This window comes from Scophthalmus maximus, chromosome 2 (assembly GCF_022379125.1).
Source record: "Scophthalmus maximus strain ysfricsl-2021 chromosome 2, ASM2237912v1, whole genome shotgun sequence".
Taxonomy (NCBI): Eukaryota; Metazoa; Chordata; class Actinopteri; order Pleuronectiformes; family Scophthalmidae; genus Scophthalmus; species Scophthalmus maximus.
The window spans coordinates 8,483,723-8,500,478 of record NC_061516.1 but is presented as its reverse complement, the minus strand read 5'-3'; the positions used below and the strand labels follow the sequence as shown (position 1 = coordinate 8,500,478).

The following is a 16,756-nucleotide window of genomic DNA, read 5'->3' as shown; positions in this document are numbered from 1 at the left end:
ATTCATTCTGTTAGGAAGAGTAAGAAAGCCAGAAGTTTGCCAGAACATCTTACACGCTAAAAAGGGTTATGGAAGAAGAGAGCTGATGACCAGAGGTTTGGTCTGCTGGAAAGTCTTGAAGGCTCCTCGTAAAAAGGACCTACAGTACCCCCTGCAGGACAAAGCCGAGAACAACACCTTGGTAGCTTCTTTAAAATCCTCACTTCTAGTACAAATTTTCTGAAATCTCAGTAGCTGTGATTTAACTAGACCTGCATAAGTGTACTTAGGATGAAAAGTGGACTTATAAAGCAGAACATGTGTCTGTCTCTTTGAAAAACAACTTATTGTCCAGTCTGAGATTTTCTTTAAACTTTGGACCCTTAAATGTGGTCGTATCTAGGAAATCACTCTCCCTAGTTTTACCAATTATTGGTATCTACTGGTGCCCTGTGCACTTGTTACTCTTTCCCTCTGGGATTATTGTCTGTCCTCTGGTGTAACTGCTGTCAGCACTTCATCCTTCTGCACACAAGCAGCTAGACCTGTTATATGTCACCTTGAAAATTCATGGAATTTATCTGTGGTCTCTGTATGATATTCTCTTCTGTGAAATCAACTCAACACGGAATTTTCACTAAGGAGGTACTAACAATGGAAAAAAGGCAGTCTTTTTTCAGGCATTTTGGGAAACATCTTTTATCTGCCATGACACTGCAGCTATAACCACAACAAAAACGTCTTTTTGCCCATGAGTGATTTCAATATTTTTTGTGCACAGGTTCTCCTCTGATTTGAGATCTCTGGTGATCAGGCGGCTGAGGCTCATGAGGTACAATGGGTCATCCACTAATTGGAAGGCAAGTGGTTTGATTCTCGGCTCCTCTTGTCCTCATGTCGAAGTGACTATGGGCAGAACACAGAACCCCCCAAAAATTGCCCCTGACAGCTGTGCTTGCAGTGTGAGTCTGGGATGTGTGAGTGATAGACAATGCACTAGGTATAGCAAGCACTGTATGAATGGATGAATGGGTTAATGTGATCAGTGATTTTTTAAGCACTACATAAATTCAGCCCATTTACTATTTGGTGCAGGACTTCATTTCCAGGTGAAGGTAGACCTCTGTATTGCCCAAACATCCTATACACTTTTTACACTTGTCAGTCAATAGAGATTTTAAAATAATGACCCATTACATCCACATAGAAACAAATACAACTTTATTGTGGCACACTGGCCATCCAGACTGACCAGGCTGTGCATAAAAGGAAAGGTGCATATCGGATCAAAGCTATCAACATACTTTACAATTATACAGAAGCATAATGCAAAGGTCCTACATTGGTTTATGGTTATTTTCCATACACTAGCAGCAAAAGCTGTTTCCACCTTGGACTGTAGTAGCTTACTCTATTCAAAAACTATTTAATCATAAATCCTCAGAGTCAGTCAACAAAGCTAGTGATGCAAATAAGTGTATTTGTGAAAAGCAATGTTTTTTAATGAGTTTTTAAATAATGCATGAACATTAATTTAATTTAATTTTCTACCAAATGGTGGAAACAGTGTGTGTGTAATTAAAAAATACTTTTAATACATGACAACTTTTGAAGGGACAGTACACATGCACAGTATGTACTTCAATATAACTGTTGCAGTAAATCTTTTCAAAGATGAGGGTTAGAAATTTACGGAGAGTAAAAAAGAGAGATGTACTTTTGCGAGATCCTGCAAAACCTTCACAAAACTTTCAATGTGCTTCCGGGACAGTTCAGCACAGCACGGGAATCAAACACAACAGCGGAGTGTGGACTTGGTTGTTATATCTTGAAGACATTTCACCTCTCATTCAATAACTGAAGAAACCTCTTGGATGAAGGTGAAACGTCTTCAAGAATTTACAACCAAGTCCAGTTGCTCCTGATTCAACACCCTTGTGGTGAACTTTGACCTGGATGAATGGGAATCTCCACAGACACAACAGTGGAGTGCACACACCTGTGGGAGAGAGGTGTGTAGAGTTTTATTTTGAGCTTAGTCACATTACAGCTTTTGCGAGAGATCTCGCTAAAGAAATTAATTTTTTTCTTCTTTCTTCCATGTCCCTTCCAGGGCTCCATAGAAATATGAGCTGTACTTCCATTTTTTTTTAAAAATTCTCCTTGACCTCAATTATTTGGCGATATAATATAATCATATTATTGCTGGCACAAATGTGGTCAGTGAAGACCTCAATAACATAGAATTGGGGTTAGGGCCAGGCTTTCATGCTTTGAAGTAAACTGGCCCCAATAGCCATTCACCATGTTTATTTGCAGTAGAATGAACCTGGAGTCACAAAGAAGGAAATTCACCCTGAGAAAACCCTGGAGGTTCTCTCTTTAAGGGTATAGTGCTCGTGAACTGGTTACACATTTTAACACAATTCAGGTAAACTGCAGTGGGATCAGTCCATGCTGGTTGTACTGGTTCAACTCCTCAGACAGGGTGGGGCAGCCTCGTGGTGGGTGGAGGAGGTAGGTGGGGTCAGTCGGGAGAGGGAGAGTTGACTCTGGGAAAGTCCAATAGAAGACTTCCTGGCAACTGAGCTGAAAAAATTAAAATGGAGAGAAACAGTCAGATAGCTTAACGGATAAAAAGGATATAAAATAGAATTTGCAAATGCTTTTGAAAACTAAATGCAGAAATGACCATAGTAATGTGGAAAAACAGTTACATAAAGTATTAACAGGTCAAAGTGTCTCTTGAAGGCAACACCATGTAACACCACTGCCCTGTCCTCACCCTTTGTCCAATTCCATGTCCTCCTGTTGTTCTCTATCCACAGAGGCTTCTGTGTGATCAGCACTGCTGTCCTCCTCATCCTTCACATTGTTGCTCACTTGGCATCGTGGAGGCCCGTGCAGCTCCCCGCTCCCCAACTCACTGTGCTCTGTGGGCATCACAACAATAGAGGGGAGCCGCTCCCTTCTGTACAGAAAGTCTTCAGGGTAGGAGTCTGACTCTTCATTCGGGTTGGCTTCTGGAAAGATCTGGACCAGGAAGATATTTGATTCATATTTTTTTTTCCTACAAAAACAATTCTCAAATTCATTGTTGATGTTATTCCTGGTATTTAAAATTGAGGGATAAGAAATTCTAAAAAGCTCACATTTTTTGAAGAAATAAAAGACATTGCACGCAAACTCAGGCAAACTCATTAAGATTAAAAACCTCTTTTTCAAGAGTGGCCTGAGCCACAGTGACTGTTCATGAGCAACATCCATGCAACTGGTCAGAAGGGCATCTTTGCTTTTAAGTTCATCGGACAGCCTTCAGATATCTTCACTAAGGTCAGCGATCTTTTTGTTTGCTATTTGAAGCAGAATGTCTTCACAGAGTATGTGTGTTTTGGTTAGCCTAGCCCCTGGGCTAAGTACGAGCCCCCACAAAAACAACAGTCCATAAACAACCCAAAACTACTTAAAAACCAACGATTGATGAGTAAATCCTTTAGCTGGTTTAAGAGGTGTAGTAAAAGACATCCAAGGGGTTTCCATCAGCTATGACGATGTTACACTCAAACTGGTGAGTGAGGAAGGGTAAATTGAATGTAGTTATATTGCACTTTTCTAGTCTTATCGACCAGCCAAAGCACTTTTACAGTACAAGTCACAGTCGCCCCTTCACACACATTCATACAGCACTACTATCTACCACGCATTTTTGTGTCACAATCATACGATGACGGCACAGCCACCAGAGGCAACTTAGGGTTAAGTGTCTTGCCCAAGGACACTTTGGCATGGTGACTGGGTAAAGTGGGGATCAAACCACCGACCCTCCAGTTTGTGGATGACCTCTCTATCTCCTTAGCCACAACCTCCCCGAGCCAGAACTCCATTTGATTGCAAGATCTTCCATAGGTTGTCACGGTGGAGACTGTCAAAGGCTTCCTGGAAGTCAATGAAATTGATAAACAATGGGGTGTGTCTACTCAATGCAGTGCTCAAGGTCATTTCTAAGAGTGAGGATCTGATCAATGTATCCCCTTCCACTTCTGAAACCTGCCTGTTCCTGTCCGTTTGATGGAAAGCCTAACTTCAGCTTCAGATGGGGGTCTGGTGTCAATGTCCAGGATGTTGTCAGCTGGTGGTAGGTCAGCAGGGTCATCTGGAAGTGGATGATTGAGCACATCAAGAAAGTCGGGTAGCACAGCTGTATGAATGTGTGTGAATGGGTGAATGTGACTTGTGCTGTAAAGTGCTTTGAGTGGTCTAGACTAGAAAAGTTCTTTATAATTACAGTCCATTTACAATTTACCATGTGCTCAATCATTCACCACCATCTATCAGCTTTCTTCTGCTCTCCTGCACAGTTTGTGTCTATCCTCGTCTTTGACAGGGACAGACTGGCTGGTGTTCTAGCCAGCTACTTGCTTAGTGATCTTGTAAACAGCGCTCATTTCACCTCTTGCAGCATCATGTTCAGCATTGCTTGCCAACTCCTCAAAAAAGGCTCTTTTGTCACTCCTGGCCAAGTGGCAACCCACCGTGACATCACCCATTGGTTTGTAAAATTACATTTTGAAGCCGTGGGTTTTGCATTTTGACCAGCGCCAAGCTGCTCTTTTTGAAATCTGACATAGGATTGGGGTTGGGTCTGACTGGGAGCTTGTCTACTGCACAACCTCCTACACCTTCAACCATGCACTGATTGGACGCACCAGCTGTCAATCACGCTGTAGCCACGCTACGGTGCTCTATTTTACTCTAAATGAGACCACAATTTACAAGAGTAAATACAGTTGAAGCGTGCTCGGATCAGCCTGACGCTTAATGGTTCCCATTCAAGCAAGCTGTTGACCGTCTCTTTTGTGACTATAAGGGCCACATCAATGGTGTGATGGTTCTCATGTTTAGAGTGCAGGATGACAGATCCCTCTCTGTTCACTCAGCGTCCAGGGCCTGTCCATTGGCATTCACTAATCCCCAGGATGGCCATCATATACCTTTTCATCTCACTAATGACCTGCACTGTTTTTGATATTTCGAACATGGTGCGGACATTCCTAGTTCGAAGTTGGATCTTAGTCTAGGGCCCGAGGAGATTATCTTTCATACCTCTGACTTCCTGCTAGAGGCTTTTATCACAGGGAGTCATGCTTCCAGTTCGTTGGCTCAAGTTCATTACAGGATACATAGTATAAGTATTTGTCATTGTTTACCAAACTTTATGCTGTGTTTTACGGGGTGGGGTCATTGGCCCCACGCCCAACCCCCAACTTGTTGATTTTGTCTTGCCTTTACCCCAATGACCTGCCCGGCTTGTTTAGACCTGCCATGTGCTAAAATTTCTTGCTCATATAACTCTCGGTGATCATTGAGACACACAAGCCTCCCCACCGTGACCAGGTACTTGCACATTAAGGAGATCAATCTTATTTATATATTTTTAACCACTCAAATTGTCCGAGATTTGTTAAGAAACAAATATTACATTACTGGAGAACTATTGGATTGAGATATTATCATTAAAAGAAATCAATCACGTAGATCTCAAGCCAAAATGAAAAAAGTAGGGTTGCAGCGATATCTGGTTTCACAGTATACCATGGTAGGAAATTTAACTGTTATCATACCCTAAACATTTGCTAATAGGCGGTTTTGTAAAACAATTATAATAACGAACTGAGAATCTCACCCGGGCATGCGCATCTGCTCAACAACCGGTGCCACACGCTACAGTAGATTAGAGACATGGCAGAGAGAGGGGACTCAACTGTTTTTTCCATCTCCCCCAAAAAGTAAAACCACTACCTATGGATGACTTTGTATATTCAAAAAAACATTAACGCAATGTTGTCCTGGAGGATGGAAATCTAACAAGTAAGAATTTTGGACGCAAAATGGCAACGTACTGTGATTTGGCAATTTTTTTTTGATAATTGTTTAGATTATTTTGTTCAAAAGGAAGTACAGTTTGATTTATCCATTTCTAAAGAGGGATTAGGCTTCTTTTTTAAAGGTGGATGTGAGGTTCTATCTTATTTATTTTCAAAAGGCAGACCTTTTACACATACTTCCAAAAAAGAAAGCATTTGTTTGACCAAACCAAGAAAGTCCTTCTGTTTTTATTAATTTAAGGATTATTGTAACTAATACTGAAAAATAATAATAATAATAATAATAAGAATAATAATGGTGAATTGTGTATACTGTGATATTTGCTAAGGCGGTTATCGTACTGTGAAAATCTTATACTGTTGCAACCCTAAAAGGAAGGTCACTAAACCAGAGTCAACAAGATGTCAGTTTTACCTGGTAGGCTTTGCTGCCTCTTCTCTGACCTGAGTTCTCCTCCATCTGAGACTCTACTTGACTGAGAATGGTGTTCATGCTGCAAAAAACACAACACATTTTTTTTGATTCAGGTAAATTTTGTCTGAAGCATTTATACCTATATATCGAACCTCATCAATGCTCACACATGCTTACAGTCTTTACCACAGGTCTACGAATTGAAGGTTTCAGCAATGAACTGGATCAACAGAAGACCTGCATCTGCTGATCCTTATCATTCAAACCAGAGCTGAAAACTGGCAACAACACAGCTTTCCCATAGCAGCCATGCTGACAGGAAATAAATGCATGTGTTACTAATCAGATTAATGAGGGTATGGTCTATTTAGGTACAGAGCCTTAACTAATGTGATTAGAACACCACTGTTTACATGCTGTTTCATGACTGCTGTGGAAAAGCTCTATTTTACACTAACCACAAAATACAAGTTGAAATACAAGACTGGAGACAAGAGATAGGGTTAGAAAATAAGTAATGTACATTATATTAAATATATAAAACCTAATCAAAAAAATATGGTCCTAACACCGAATTTCATTTCTTTTCAGATTTCATAAACAGCTGTTGTCATTGAGAAGGACTACAACCTTCTTCAGTAAAATAAGAGTGCTTTTTTTCTGCAGACAATATTGTGTATCTTAGGTCACTGTGGCAACATTTTATCAAATTGAGCTCTTTGCGTTGGTGTGAGGGCTGCTGGGAGTTTGTGAAATCAAAACTATATCTGTTTTACTGAACTGGACTGATAATTTACATACAAAGCGAGTCAGAAAAATCTGTGGGTTGTTGTTTACAGTCCCAATGAGGTCTAAATGTATAACTAATTTAGTAGGAATATTATTACTTAAGTATACTATAATATAAAATGTACAGATGTGAAGCACTGATATTGGTCAATATCAAACTGCTTTACCTCAGCAACTTAACTCAAGTCAACAGGGACCTTAAGATGGAGGAGTGTAACCATATGTTTCACTAAGACATGTTACAAAACAAAAACGTGGGCTGTATTGACAGTGAGCTCAGGGATAAGGAGGGAGCTGGCAAAGTAAATTTTTCTCTCAGTGTTAATCTGCAGATAAGCACTTAATGACATAACAGGCTTGGACTTGTCAGGTCCAAAGATGGGCGAGGGTGAGATAACGGGGAAAAGAAAAATACAGCCTGAGACATATGTTAATAATTATTATTATTATAAGTACTAAAGAGGATAGTTTAATAGTTGAAGTATTTAGAAGTAAGTGATAGTTCACATATTTACTTACATGGGTAACTTCAGTGTTTATGTGGGCCAGTCTCCAATCACAATTCTTCATTGAATAGGCGTGAATGGAGACAGAGGGTAGTGTTATTCCACTATGAACCATAAGAAAACTGCACCTTATCTATTCAATGCATGATGTTTATCCATGGCTATCCATCCAATTTCCACTTCACGGTCATAATCAAAAATATTTAAGGTATGAGAAACCTCTTGAATCAATTATTTTGCTGAAACTGCACTACCCTAATTTCTACCATGGGCTGGCAATTGCAGTGTGGTAAAATGTATATTAAGAGTATTTAGAGTTTTTAAGCCATGTAGCTTACCTGTGTGATGCAGGAATACAGCTCATCCTTGCATGTATTTGAAAGTCAAGACTTTTTCAGATAAAAGCAAGAAAGTATTCCAAATGTCTTCTTTCAAAAAAAAAAAAATGGCAGAGGGAACTTTTCCTGTTGAAACTTGACACTGTGCAGTCACTTTTGTTTCCTTCTTCCTGACAGTCACTGGTTCAGCTTCCTTCCCTCACCCCGGTCCTCTTCTCCTCCTCTTTCTTCATTTCCTTCAATTTCCTACACAATGACGCACACATTCTGACTGACATGCGAACCTGCTTTGCAAGCCTACAGGCTTAGTGTCATCTTCGATATCCAACAAAGCCTTGATGTAACATGTGAGTGTGCAGCCACACGGGGCCTTGCCTTGTCTCGACCTTACTTTGTAAAGCGCCTTTAGACAATGTATGTTGTGATTTGGCACTATGCAAATAGAGTTTGGTGATGTCATGGTAGACTGAGAAACTGCCTGATAAGGCCACCTGATGAGGAATCAAAGAGTATTGTGGGCAGTAGGTTTCAACTCAGATTTAAAGACATAAAGAGAGCATGTGTCTTTCTTTCTTAGTTTACCTGGACAGGAATGTGAGGTGCATTTAAGGTGGATGGCTCAGCACTAACTTGGAACTCATTCAAGATGAAAGGTCTTTCTTTTACTGTACCTACTTACACCTCATCTAAATTTATCTGCCTGTCAAATGATGTATGTGGAGTTCCCCTGTTGCTGCTGCAGACACAAGAGTCAATTTCTAACCAGCAGAAGGTGCTGATACACATGGGGCAGCAAATGCCGCAGGGCAAAAATGAATAGGCAGTGTATAATAAGAGCGTATTTACCATGTACATTCAATTTGTGGTCTGACTGGTTTTATAGATGGACCAAAATGTTATTACTCTGATGTATCCTTCTTAAGTCTTTTTCACCTTCTGGGTTTAATGAGGGATTACATTAGCACAAATTATATTATTTAGCTTTTATTTTCATGATTTCAAGTCATTGTCAACATAATAGCTAATGAAAATTGTCTTCTGCACTGTGGTGGTCGATATCAATATTTCAGTGGTTACTTCCAGGCCCTTAATTTTGAGGATTTCAGGAAAAAAATAAGAAAAAATATATTTCCCAAAAAAAGAAAAAGTGATAATCTCCGATGAACGAGTGGCTTTCATGATATTTTATTGTAATGAAATTTGGAAGCTTTGCAGTCATGTCTGTCTCCAAGCACGGGGGTGCTGTCATCATGGATCCCTTCAAGTATCAACTTTTCTGAGTATCAAGGATCAAGGATATCTTTATTGTCCCTGGGGCAATATGTAGTACAAACAGGAGTATCCACACAATCCTGAACAGCAAAGCTGAACATAAAGAGAGGTTTGGATCCTGCAGCTTTGGAGTCAGAGATACACTAGGAGAGAGAGAAAACAGAGTTAGTGACATGTAATTTAAATACAGAGAGAGAGAGAGACGCTCATGATATAAGTTCCCCCAGCAGAAAAATTTGGGAAGTTCTCTGCACCGCTTGTCTGAAATGGATTGCACGCATAGACTGCCTGAGGTGATCGATGCATTAGGCACCCTTGTCACAACAGGTAACCTCACCAGAGAAGCCAGAGCTGAGGCACAGGGCTTAAAGACCTACTTTCATTCCTTTAATGCAGTTCTGCTCTTCACGTTTTAGGTCAATGTGTTACAATGCATAGAAGATAGAAACATCATCAGCCAGTCCTCAGCCTTTTCCCTCGATGTGCAGACTGCCAATATAAAGGAACCCGGAGAAAGAGATGACCTGCATGCGTGGATCATGGGATAACATTCTAACAGTGGCAACTGCTGTTGCCAGTGCCATGGGCATGGAACCCACGTTGGAAATGAGACAGAGAAAGAGGAAGCGTTTTTTTGGTGATCCAAAACAGAGAGAGGAGGGGGAAAGCCAAGACACCCTATTCAGAAATAGGGTGTTCAATGTTGTATTCGACAGCGTCATCTCTCAGCTAAGTGCGCTGTAATTCAGAAACATACCAAAAGACGAAATCAGCGCAACCTGCAAAAAGTTATCCTGGAAATATGTAAATGATATCACAACTTCACTTGAAGATCAGATTAAGTCTGTTAAGTCAGTCAATACTAATCAGACCAAAATATATTGTACACAAATTTTGTAGTACATACTATTGTAAACACAGCAAAGAGTGCAAGTGTGTTTAGTGTTTTTGCTAAGTGTCTGAGCTGAGGTTTTGCTCCTTGATTGTTATGTTTTACCAACTGTGTGTTACATTTAATTTCAGTGTGTAAGCAAACAATCTGTAATAAAAAAAAATGTCATGGTTCTGGTGATGGTGATCATTTTTGAAAAAGAATTAATTCATTTTTTAGTGGCTACATTTCCCCTGGTGAGGGTGGACTGATGTAAATCTTGTCTGGATGTATTAGATAGGAAACATTGTGCTGCAATGGCTATAGCTAAACATAAGGAGTGCCGTTTCACAATAGTCACATAGAGAAAGACTGGATCAGTGTATTCTCATGTTAAGTGTTACATCTGTGCTGATCTCACGCACACACTCACACACACACACAGAGAGAGAGAGAGAGAGAGAAAGACACACATTCAGAGATACCTTTATCCATCTAACGGAAAGAGGGAACAAGGGTGTGGCTGACCAAGAACAAATCAACAGTTGGACTTGTTCAGACTGGTAATTTACCTGAAGAGAGAAAAAAAACAAACAGATCCTGGCAAAGGATTAACTTTCTTTGGTAATGACTGTACAGTCACTGATGCTTTAGTGATGAAACTAAAGTGAGTGGGAAAAAGTGCGGACATTAGACACAAGTGATTGGAGGGACATCTTTTCTCTTGTGGAAAGTGGACCTACCTTTAAGCCACTTATCGTCATGCAGCAGCCCTCTGTTGTTGGCTGTTGTTTTGCATGTAGTTACAGCGCAGCCCTGAATACCAACAACATACAGTACAGTCAGCAGTCTTCTGCAGACTCAGGGGTGGCTGTGGCTCAAGAGAGAGAGAGAGTGAGCGGCTGTCCATGAACCAGATAGTGGATGGTTCGACCCCTGGCTCCTCCAGTCCTGCCAACGTGTCCTTGGGGTTACCTTCAATGTTATCATCTCAATGACAACCACTGACAGACAAAGAGGAAGACGTTAGTTAGTAGCTGTTACATTTTAACATCTTTGAAAGTGTTTGATAAAGCCTGTACTTTCTTCTTCAGTGGACCAGAATCAGCAGTGTTGCTAGTAGTAGGATTTAGTGATTAGTATGTTCAGTTGAAATGTGGGACGATCACAATATAAATGGATAAATGGATATATAAGGTTGGGCTACAGTGTGTTTACACTGCTATACAGTTTTTACATTATTCTCCTGATGTTCTTGGAGTGACCTCTATTGATATTTGCATGATGGGCTTTAGTCTGGGGCCACATTTGAATTTGCCCTGCACAGTCCAGTAAAATAAGATGCAAGCAGTTCATTTTCCTCTTAAGTATAAAATGACTGCAAATAATTAGACAAGGTTGAGCAGTGTACTTAACTCAAAATTAAAGTAAAACATTAAAACATAATTCATAGGTAAACATGCTGTAGATTCGACAGTTTTGGACCTTTTGATCATCTTTCTGTTCAGAGTGGCAGGGGCTGCTGTCGATCCCAGCATGCACAGGGTAAGTCACTGGGAACAACCCAACTGGATAGAAAGAGCCATCGTGTGTGTGCAGTTCTGTAAACACCACAAACAATGGACAACAAGTGCTTGACATTTTTTCAGCGTGTGAATGGCTTTTGCATTTGTTTTTAGAAGGTCTGTAAACCCACCATACAATTGCAATGGGGGTGGGGGGTTAGAGAAAAGGCTGATTTACCTAGCAGTTAAAGCTGTGGCTCCTCCGTGCTTGCTCCTGTTACTCAGACCGTGCCCTTTGTCTGAGGCCAGGGATTGGTCTGGGGCCAAACTTTGCATGTCAAGGGCCACTTGAATGCGAGCTCCCCGGATTCTCACTACCTGACATGCAAAACCAGTGGAGGACCAGTTAAAATGGCACATGCGCACAGACAACACAGGTGTACTCCAGTGAAAATACTGACTGCCTCTGAACCCCCACAGTACAGAACTCTTAAGAGTCCTCCACTGATGACAGATAAGGTTGATCAGCAGAAGAAAAAGGAGAATAAGAATCCAAAGGATGCCGAGGTCTTTCCTTGTTAAAAAGAAACATGTGGCATCTGGAGCGTGGCAATGGAAAGAACCCGAACAGCATGAGTGGAAAGGAGATAATGTAGTAGGTAAGAATCTCAAGTACCTTTAGCTGTCTAAATTAAGTTGTGAAATACGAGTTGTGGCAATCCTGTTCAGTTGTACCATTTAAAGATGGTCATTAATCTAATTTACTTGTAAATTAAACTTTATTATTATCCCCTTTCAGAGAGTGAAAATATGAAGGAGCAGATACCCTGCAGTCCTGACACACAACAGTCCGTCATTGTGCCTCAGCCAGTAGCCAACTTAGGCACATCAGCAAGAATGAGGGCGCCAGTGCCTTTGGCAGGATCAGGAGGACCAGGGGACTGGTCCACATTGATGCTCCGGGGCTCCTTCCTCCATCACAGTACGGTAGCACCAGTCAGCATAGTAAAGGTAAGGGCAGACATTTCTTCATAAGTATGTCACTACACTATAATTCCTATGAATAAATGATCAAAATAAATTCCAGGTAGTATTATTGTGAGGTAGGTATGGTGGATGAAAAAAAAAGGAATTTTAAGTTATTTTAATATATGTGCAGTTTCTGGTGATTATTGGTGATGAGAGCAGTTTGTGTGACCAAGGAGAACACAGGAGTGAGTATGAGAGCAATTTATTTAAAATATTTAAACAAAGTTAAAGCTCCTAATCATGTCTGAGTACATTGTTTAGAATTTTCAGCTAAAACAATCCGAAAAGTCCTGAGAATTTGGGCTAAAATGAATGAAAGGTTTGACGTAAAAGAGAAAAAGTCTCTAAAATGGGAGTTAAAAGACCAGGCTAAAAGGAGACAGTTCCGTGTGCTACCGGCTCCTCACGCTCTCTCCGTTTCCTCCACTCACATACCATACCTCACACCTGTCGCTGTAGTATTTTTTGCTTCCGCGTTTGCAGAGTGGGCTTCCTCCTCCTGGCCATAAATTGGTCAGTTGCCCCTCAGCACTTGTGTTTGGTGGGCCGGTACATCTATTACCAAGTAAGACACTTCATAGGTGCAGATCATCAACACAATTAAAAGAGGATGGCCCGGCAGAGTGTAAATAATATGAATAAAACTTAACTTAGAACTATATAATAAGTAAATAGATTCAAGCACTTAAACCCATAAAGCACAATAAAACATTCAGATAAAATATATAATAAATATAATATAAAATCATGTAGAATATATACAGAAATATAAGAACTGGAAAAATAAAAAGATTACTTCTGCTGTGCAACATTATTGTTTGGTCACTGTCGTATAGATGCTGCAGTAGCAAGAAGCCTGTAAGGATGCAGGTACTTTACCTCAGAGGTCCTGAGGAAGTTGTCAACACCACTTTGGAGATAACAGAGGAGAAGAAAGAAGCAGTAGTGGCCCACGGTGATAAATTCTAATTTCATTTTTCATATTGTTATTTTAATAATTAAGTACATCACACGTGCTTATTATAGTAGTCACGTTTAATATATTTGAAAATAGACATTACATAAACATACCAGCCAGTAGCAAACTGCAGTAGTCAACACAAATCACAGATAACAGGCTATAACCAGTGTGCATGACAAAGAACCACCTACAACAAACACGGCTGAATGATACAGAACATTAAATGAATATATATATATATATATATATATATATATATATATATATATATATATATATACAAACAATCACATTTTGTAAATGTTGCAAATAGTGCTGAACACCCTCTCACTTGGCACAGAGGAGGGTGGACAGGAGAGGTATTTCCTGACCTGGCCCGATAGTGCCTTGAAGCTTCCTTCCACCACTCTAGTGGGTTGCCTCTTTTTCTGTCTATGACAGGTGGAAGTGAGCGTGGTGTCATGCAGACTGTGTAGACGACTGTCCTCCACTCACTGCCTTTTGGGGTCTCATCGCTGGCGGTTTCTGCTGGTGTTGTATTCTGGTGGAATCCTCTCTTCCTCTTCCCTCAGCCAGGCTTCGGCTTGGGTTAATGTTTCTGGTGACAAGGGCCGCTCCTTGGTTGGGGTCCACTTTGTGGTGTTATCAAACACTTGTTTGATTGTGGGCTGTGATAGAGCTCTGCCTTCTTTAAGCTGTGCTGCCTTATCATGTGCCTCATGATAGGCTTCTTTATGTTTCACTTTAAAGTGTGCCCACAATCTGGTTGTATTTTTTCAGTTTGAAGCTGCCTGATCCCTGACTGACAGAGCCTATACAGATATAACAAATGCTTGTCCTTGGGGTCCTTGGTGAAGTAGTCCCACATCTTACTTCTTGCACCATCAGCCATTTGTAAAAAAAAATATATAAATAAAATAAATGTGAGACAAACTGAATTATGTATTTGAGCTTGAATCAAACTAGTTTGCATTGAATTTGATATTCTATATTCTATTCTAAATAGCTTAATCTTCACTAATTGATTTATCAATTTAATGAAATGAGTGAAGTCACTGGCAAAACACCTGTGCTGGTTAACTGAGTATGTGCATGCACATGGCTCTGGGACACTGGATAACATTGTTGAGTGCTCTCAATTTAGAGAGCTTCAGTCAACAGTAGTTATTGAGAGGGTGCCCACCTGATGACCCTGTTCGTCTGCGCTCTTCAAACTCACACAAAATTGAACTGTGGTAAAAGGATTGTATTTACATAGCGCTTTTCTAGTCTGTACCAAAAGTCAAAAGTTTCATGATGCTGCTAACTACTGGCATAGGCTGTACTGTGGCACTGATTTGAAGGTGCCTATTATGTTATATTAACATGTTTCCTGTTAGAAGGCTTAGTAGATTTATGATATCACAGCCCAATACCTGCTGTAGGGCCTAATGCATAGTCAAAAATCATTCGTTGGTCATTGTTAACATAATCATATCATCTCTCCCTGCCAGCCCCTTACTTCCCCAGGCTCAGGTGACTTTGTGTGCTCATTGTGCCACAAGATATTCCCTCTGCAGCGAATGTTGACCCGCCACCTCAAGTGCCACAGCCTGGTGAAGAGACATCCTTGTCGATTCTGTGGCAAAGGATTCAACGATACCTTCGACCTCAAAAGACATATGCGTACACACACAGGTCTGAAATAAAAATAAAATAAAATAAATGTATAAACTTGTATTCAAAGACAAGTTCCTTAGATTTTTATTTTCCACCACTGCTAGATGGCTACAATTTGCCCAAACTTAAAATATCGTAAAATTTAGAACTATGGTGAATGAATCTTGGCAAGATTTCGTGGCATGAAGTGTTTACACGCAAACATGACAGGAAAACTAAAACTTGTGTCCCCCCCTTGCTGCAGGTATCCGTCCCTACAAGTGTGAGCTTTGTGAGAAAGCCTTCACACAGCGCTGCTCTCTGGAGTCCCATATGAGGAAGATTCACGGTGTTCACCAAAAGTATGCCTACCGCCAGAGACGCTCCAAGATCTTTGTGTGTGAGGATTGTGGTTACACCTCAAGCCGCCCTGATGAGTATTTCCTCCATGTGAGACAGTGCCACCCTGCCAGTCCCGCCCTGCGCAGGTACTACCGCCGCCAGGCGCATGACAACAGCAGCTTTGCATCAGCAGACTGTAAACTCAATCCCTATTTGCTGTACTCAAACCCTTCATACTACATATAGAGCTCATTACGATTGTTAGATAGACAAATGCAGCTGAACTCAAAGTCATTCATAAATGAAAATAGAATTTAACAGTTTAAAAAGGTCATCTGTGTTGCCTTGAGCTTACAACTTGTGTGTTCATTCATTAGTTTCATTAGTCAACACTACTATGTACTTGTACTTGTTTTTTAACTTGTAGTGTTGGGTCTTTTGCTCTGTCTACTGTTATGAGAAATATTAAAGACCAAAAAATCTTCTTAATGGTTTTATTGCATCGTCACATACATTGCATTTTTTCAACAATACGTGTGTTTTTATCCTAAAAGAAAAAGCTAATATACAGCCTTCACACAAATGGTTACATCAATATAAAAATGAATATCTGTTCAATGAGTTGTTCTCTTACACAATGCAAATAACTTTGGCATTTAGCAGGAAATTGAGATCCATCATTCATTTCTTAATTTTTACCATGTTACGTTCTTCTTGAACTTTTTCATATTTAGAAATTTCACCAGTTGAAATCAATATAAACTTGTGGAAAAAGGGGTATAATATGTCTCATTTAAATCATTTGCAATATCACCAAAAAAATTGTCCCTATAGAGCTCGTAATGAGCTCTATGTAATGTTAACTGGTACAGGGTTAAATAGAACTAAAGCGCCCGCATACTGGCAGAAGTAGTAGATTTGATGATCACAAACCTGTAACCAATCCAGCTTTAGACCCAGTTGAGTCAAAACCACCTACATAATTAACATATGGCTACAGAAAGAAAGAAAGAAATATAAAAATAAATAAAACCAGAAATAAATTAATAAATGTGGAAATAAAATGAACACTCGCTCACCATTGCTCCTCATCCTCCTGGATCTGTCTGCAACTTTCAACATGGTTGACTATACATCCTCCTACAGTGCCTCCACCACACCATCAGACTCTCTGATTCCGCCTTGAGCCGGTTCCAGTCCTACCTGTCTGGAAGAATAGAATGTCT

The 16,756-nt window shown here is 40.2% G+C and overlaps 2 protein-coding genes and 1 long non-coding RNA gene across 4 annotated transcripts; 2 read left to right on the top strand and 1 right to left on the bottom strand.

Moving 5' to 3' along the window:
* Nucleotides 1-1,230: 1,230 nt before the first annotated feature.
* Nucleotides 1,231-8,050, bottom strand: LOC118300734 (protein LBH-like). 2 transcript variants are annotated; one of them, XM_047330613.1, is made up of 5 exons: nucleotides 7,913-8,039; nucleotides 7,588-7,632; nucleotides 6,280-6,358; nucleotides 2,765-3,012; nucleotides 1,231-2,568 (listed from the first exon to the last, which is right to left on the bottom strand). In XM_047330613.1, the coding sequence occupies exons 3-5, from the start codon at nucleotides 6,355-6,357 to the stop codon at nucleotides 2,451-2,453; spliced, it is 444 nt and encodes a 147-aa protein (XP_047186569.1). In that variant the 5' UTR covers nucleotide 6,358; nucleotides 7,588-7,632; nucleotides 7,913-8,039; the 3' UTR covers nucleotides 1,231-2,450. The 2 variants fall into 2 exon arrangements, with proteins under 2 accessions (XP_047186569.1, XP_047186568.1); XM_047330612.1 differs by lacking the exon at nucleotides 7,588-7,632 and having other exon boundaries at nucleotides 7,913-8,050.
* Nucleotides 8,051-8,129: 79 nt separating this feature from the next.
* On the top strand, nucleotides 8,130-10,249 carry LOC118300735. Its single transcript, XR_004790147.1, has 2 exons — nucleotides 8,130-8,259; nucleotides 9,601-10,249. It is a non-coding gene; the product is annotated as an uncharacterized LOC118300735 (long non-coding RNA).
* Nucleotides 10,250-11,932: 1,683 nt separating this feature from the next.
* Nucleotides 11,933-16,273, top strand: zgc:171929 (uncharacterized protein LOC100124596 homolog). The gene is made up of 4 exons (XM_035625404.2): nucleotides 11,933-12,219; nucleotides 12,360-12,571; nucleotides 15,044-15,227; nucleotides 15,454-16,273. The coding sequence occupies exons 1-4, from the start codon at nucleotides 12,120-12,122 to the stop codon at nucleotides 15,774-15,776; spliced, it is 819 nt and encodes a 272-aa protein (XP_035481297.2). The 5' UTR covers nucleotides 11,933-12,119; the 3' UTR covers nucleotides 15,777-16,273.
* Nucleotides 16,274-16,756: the final 483 nt, after the last annotated feature.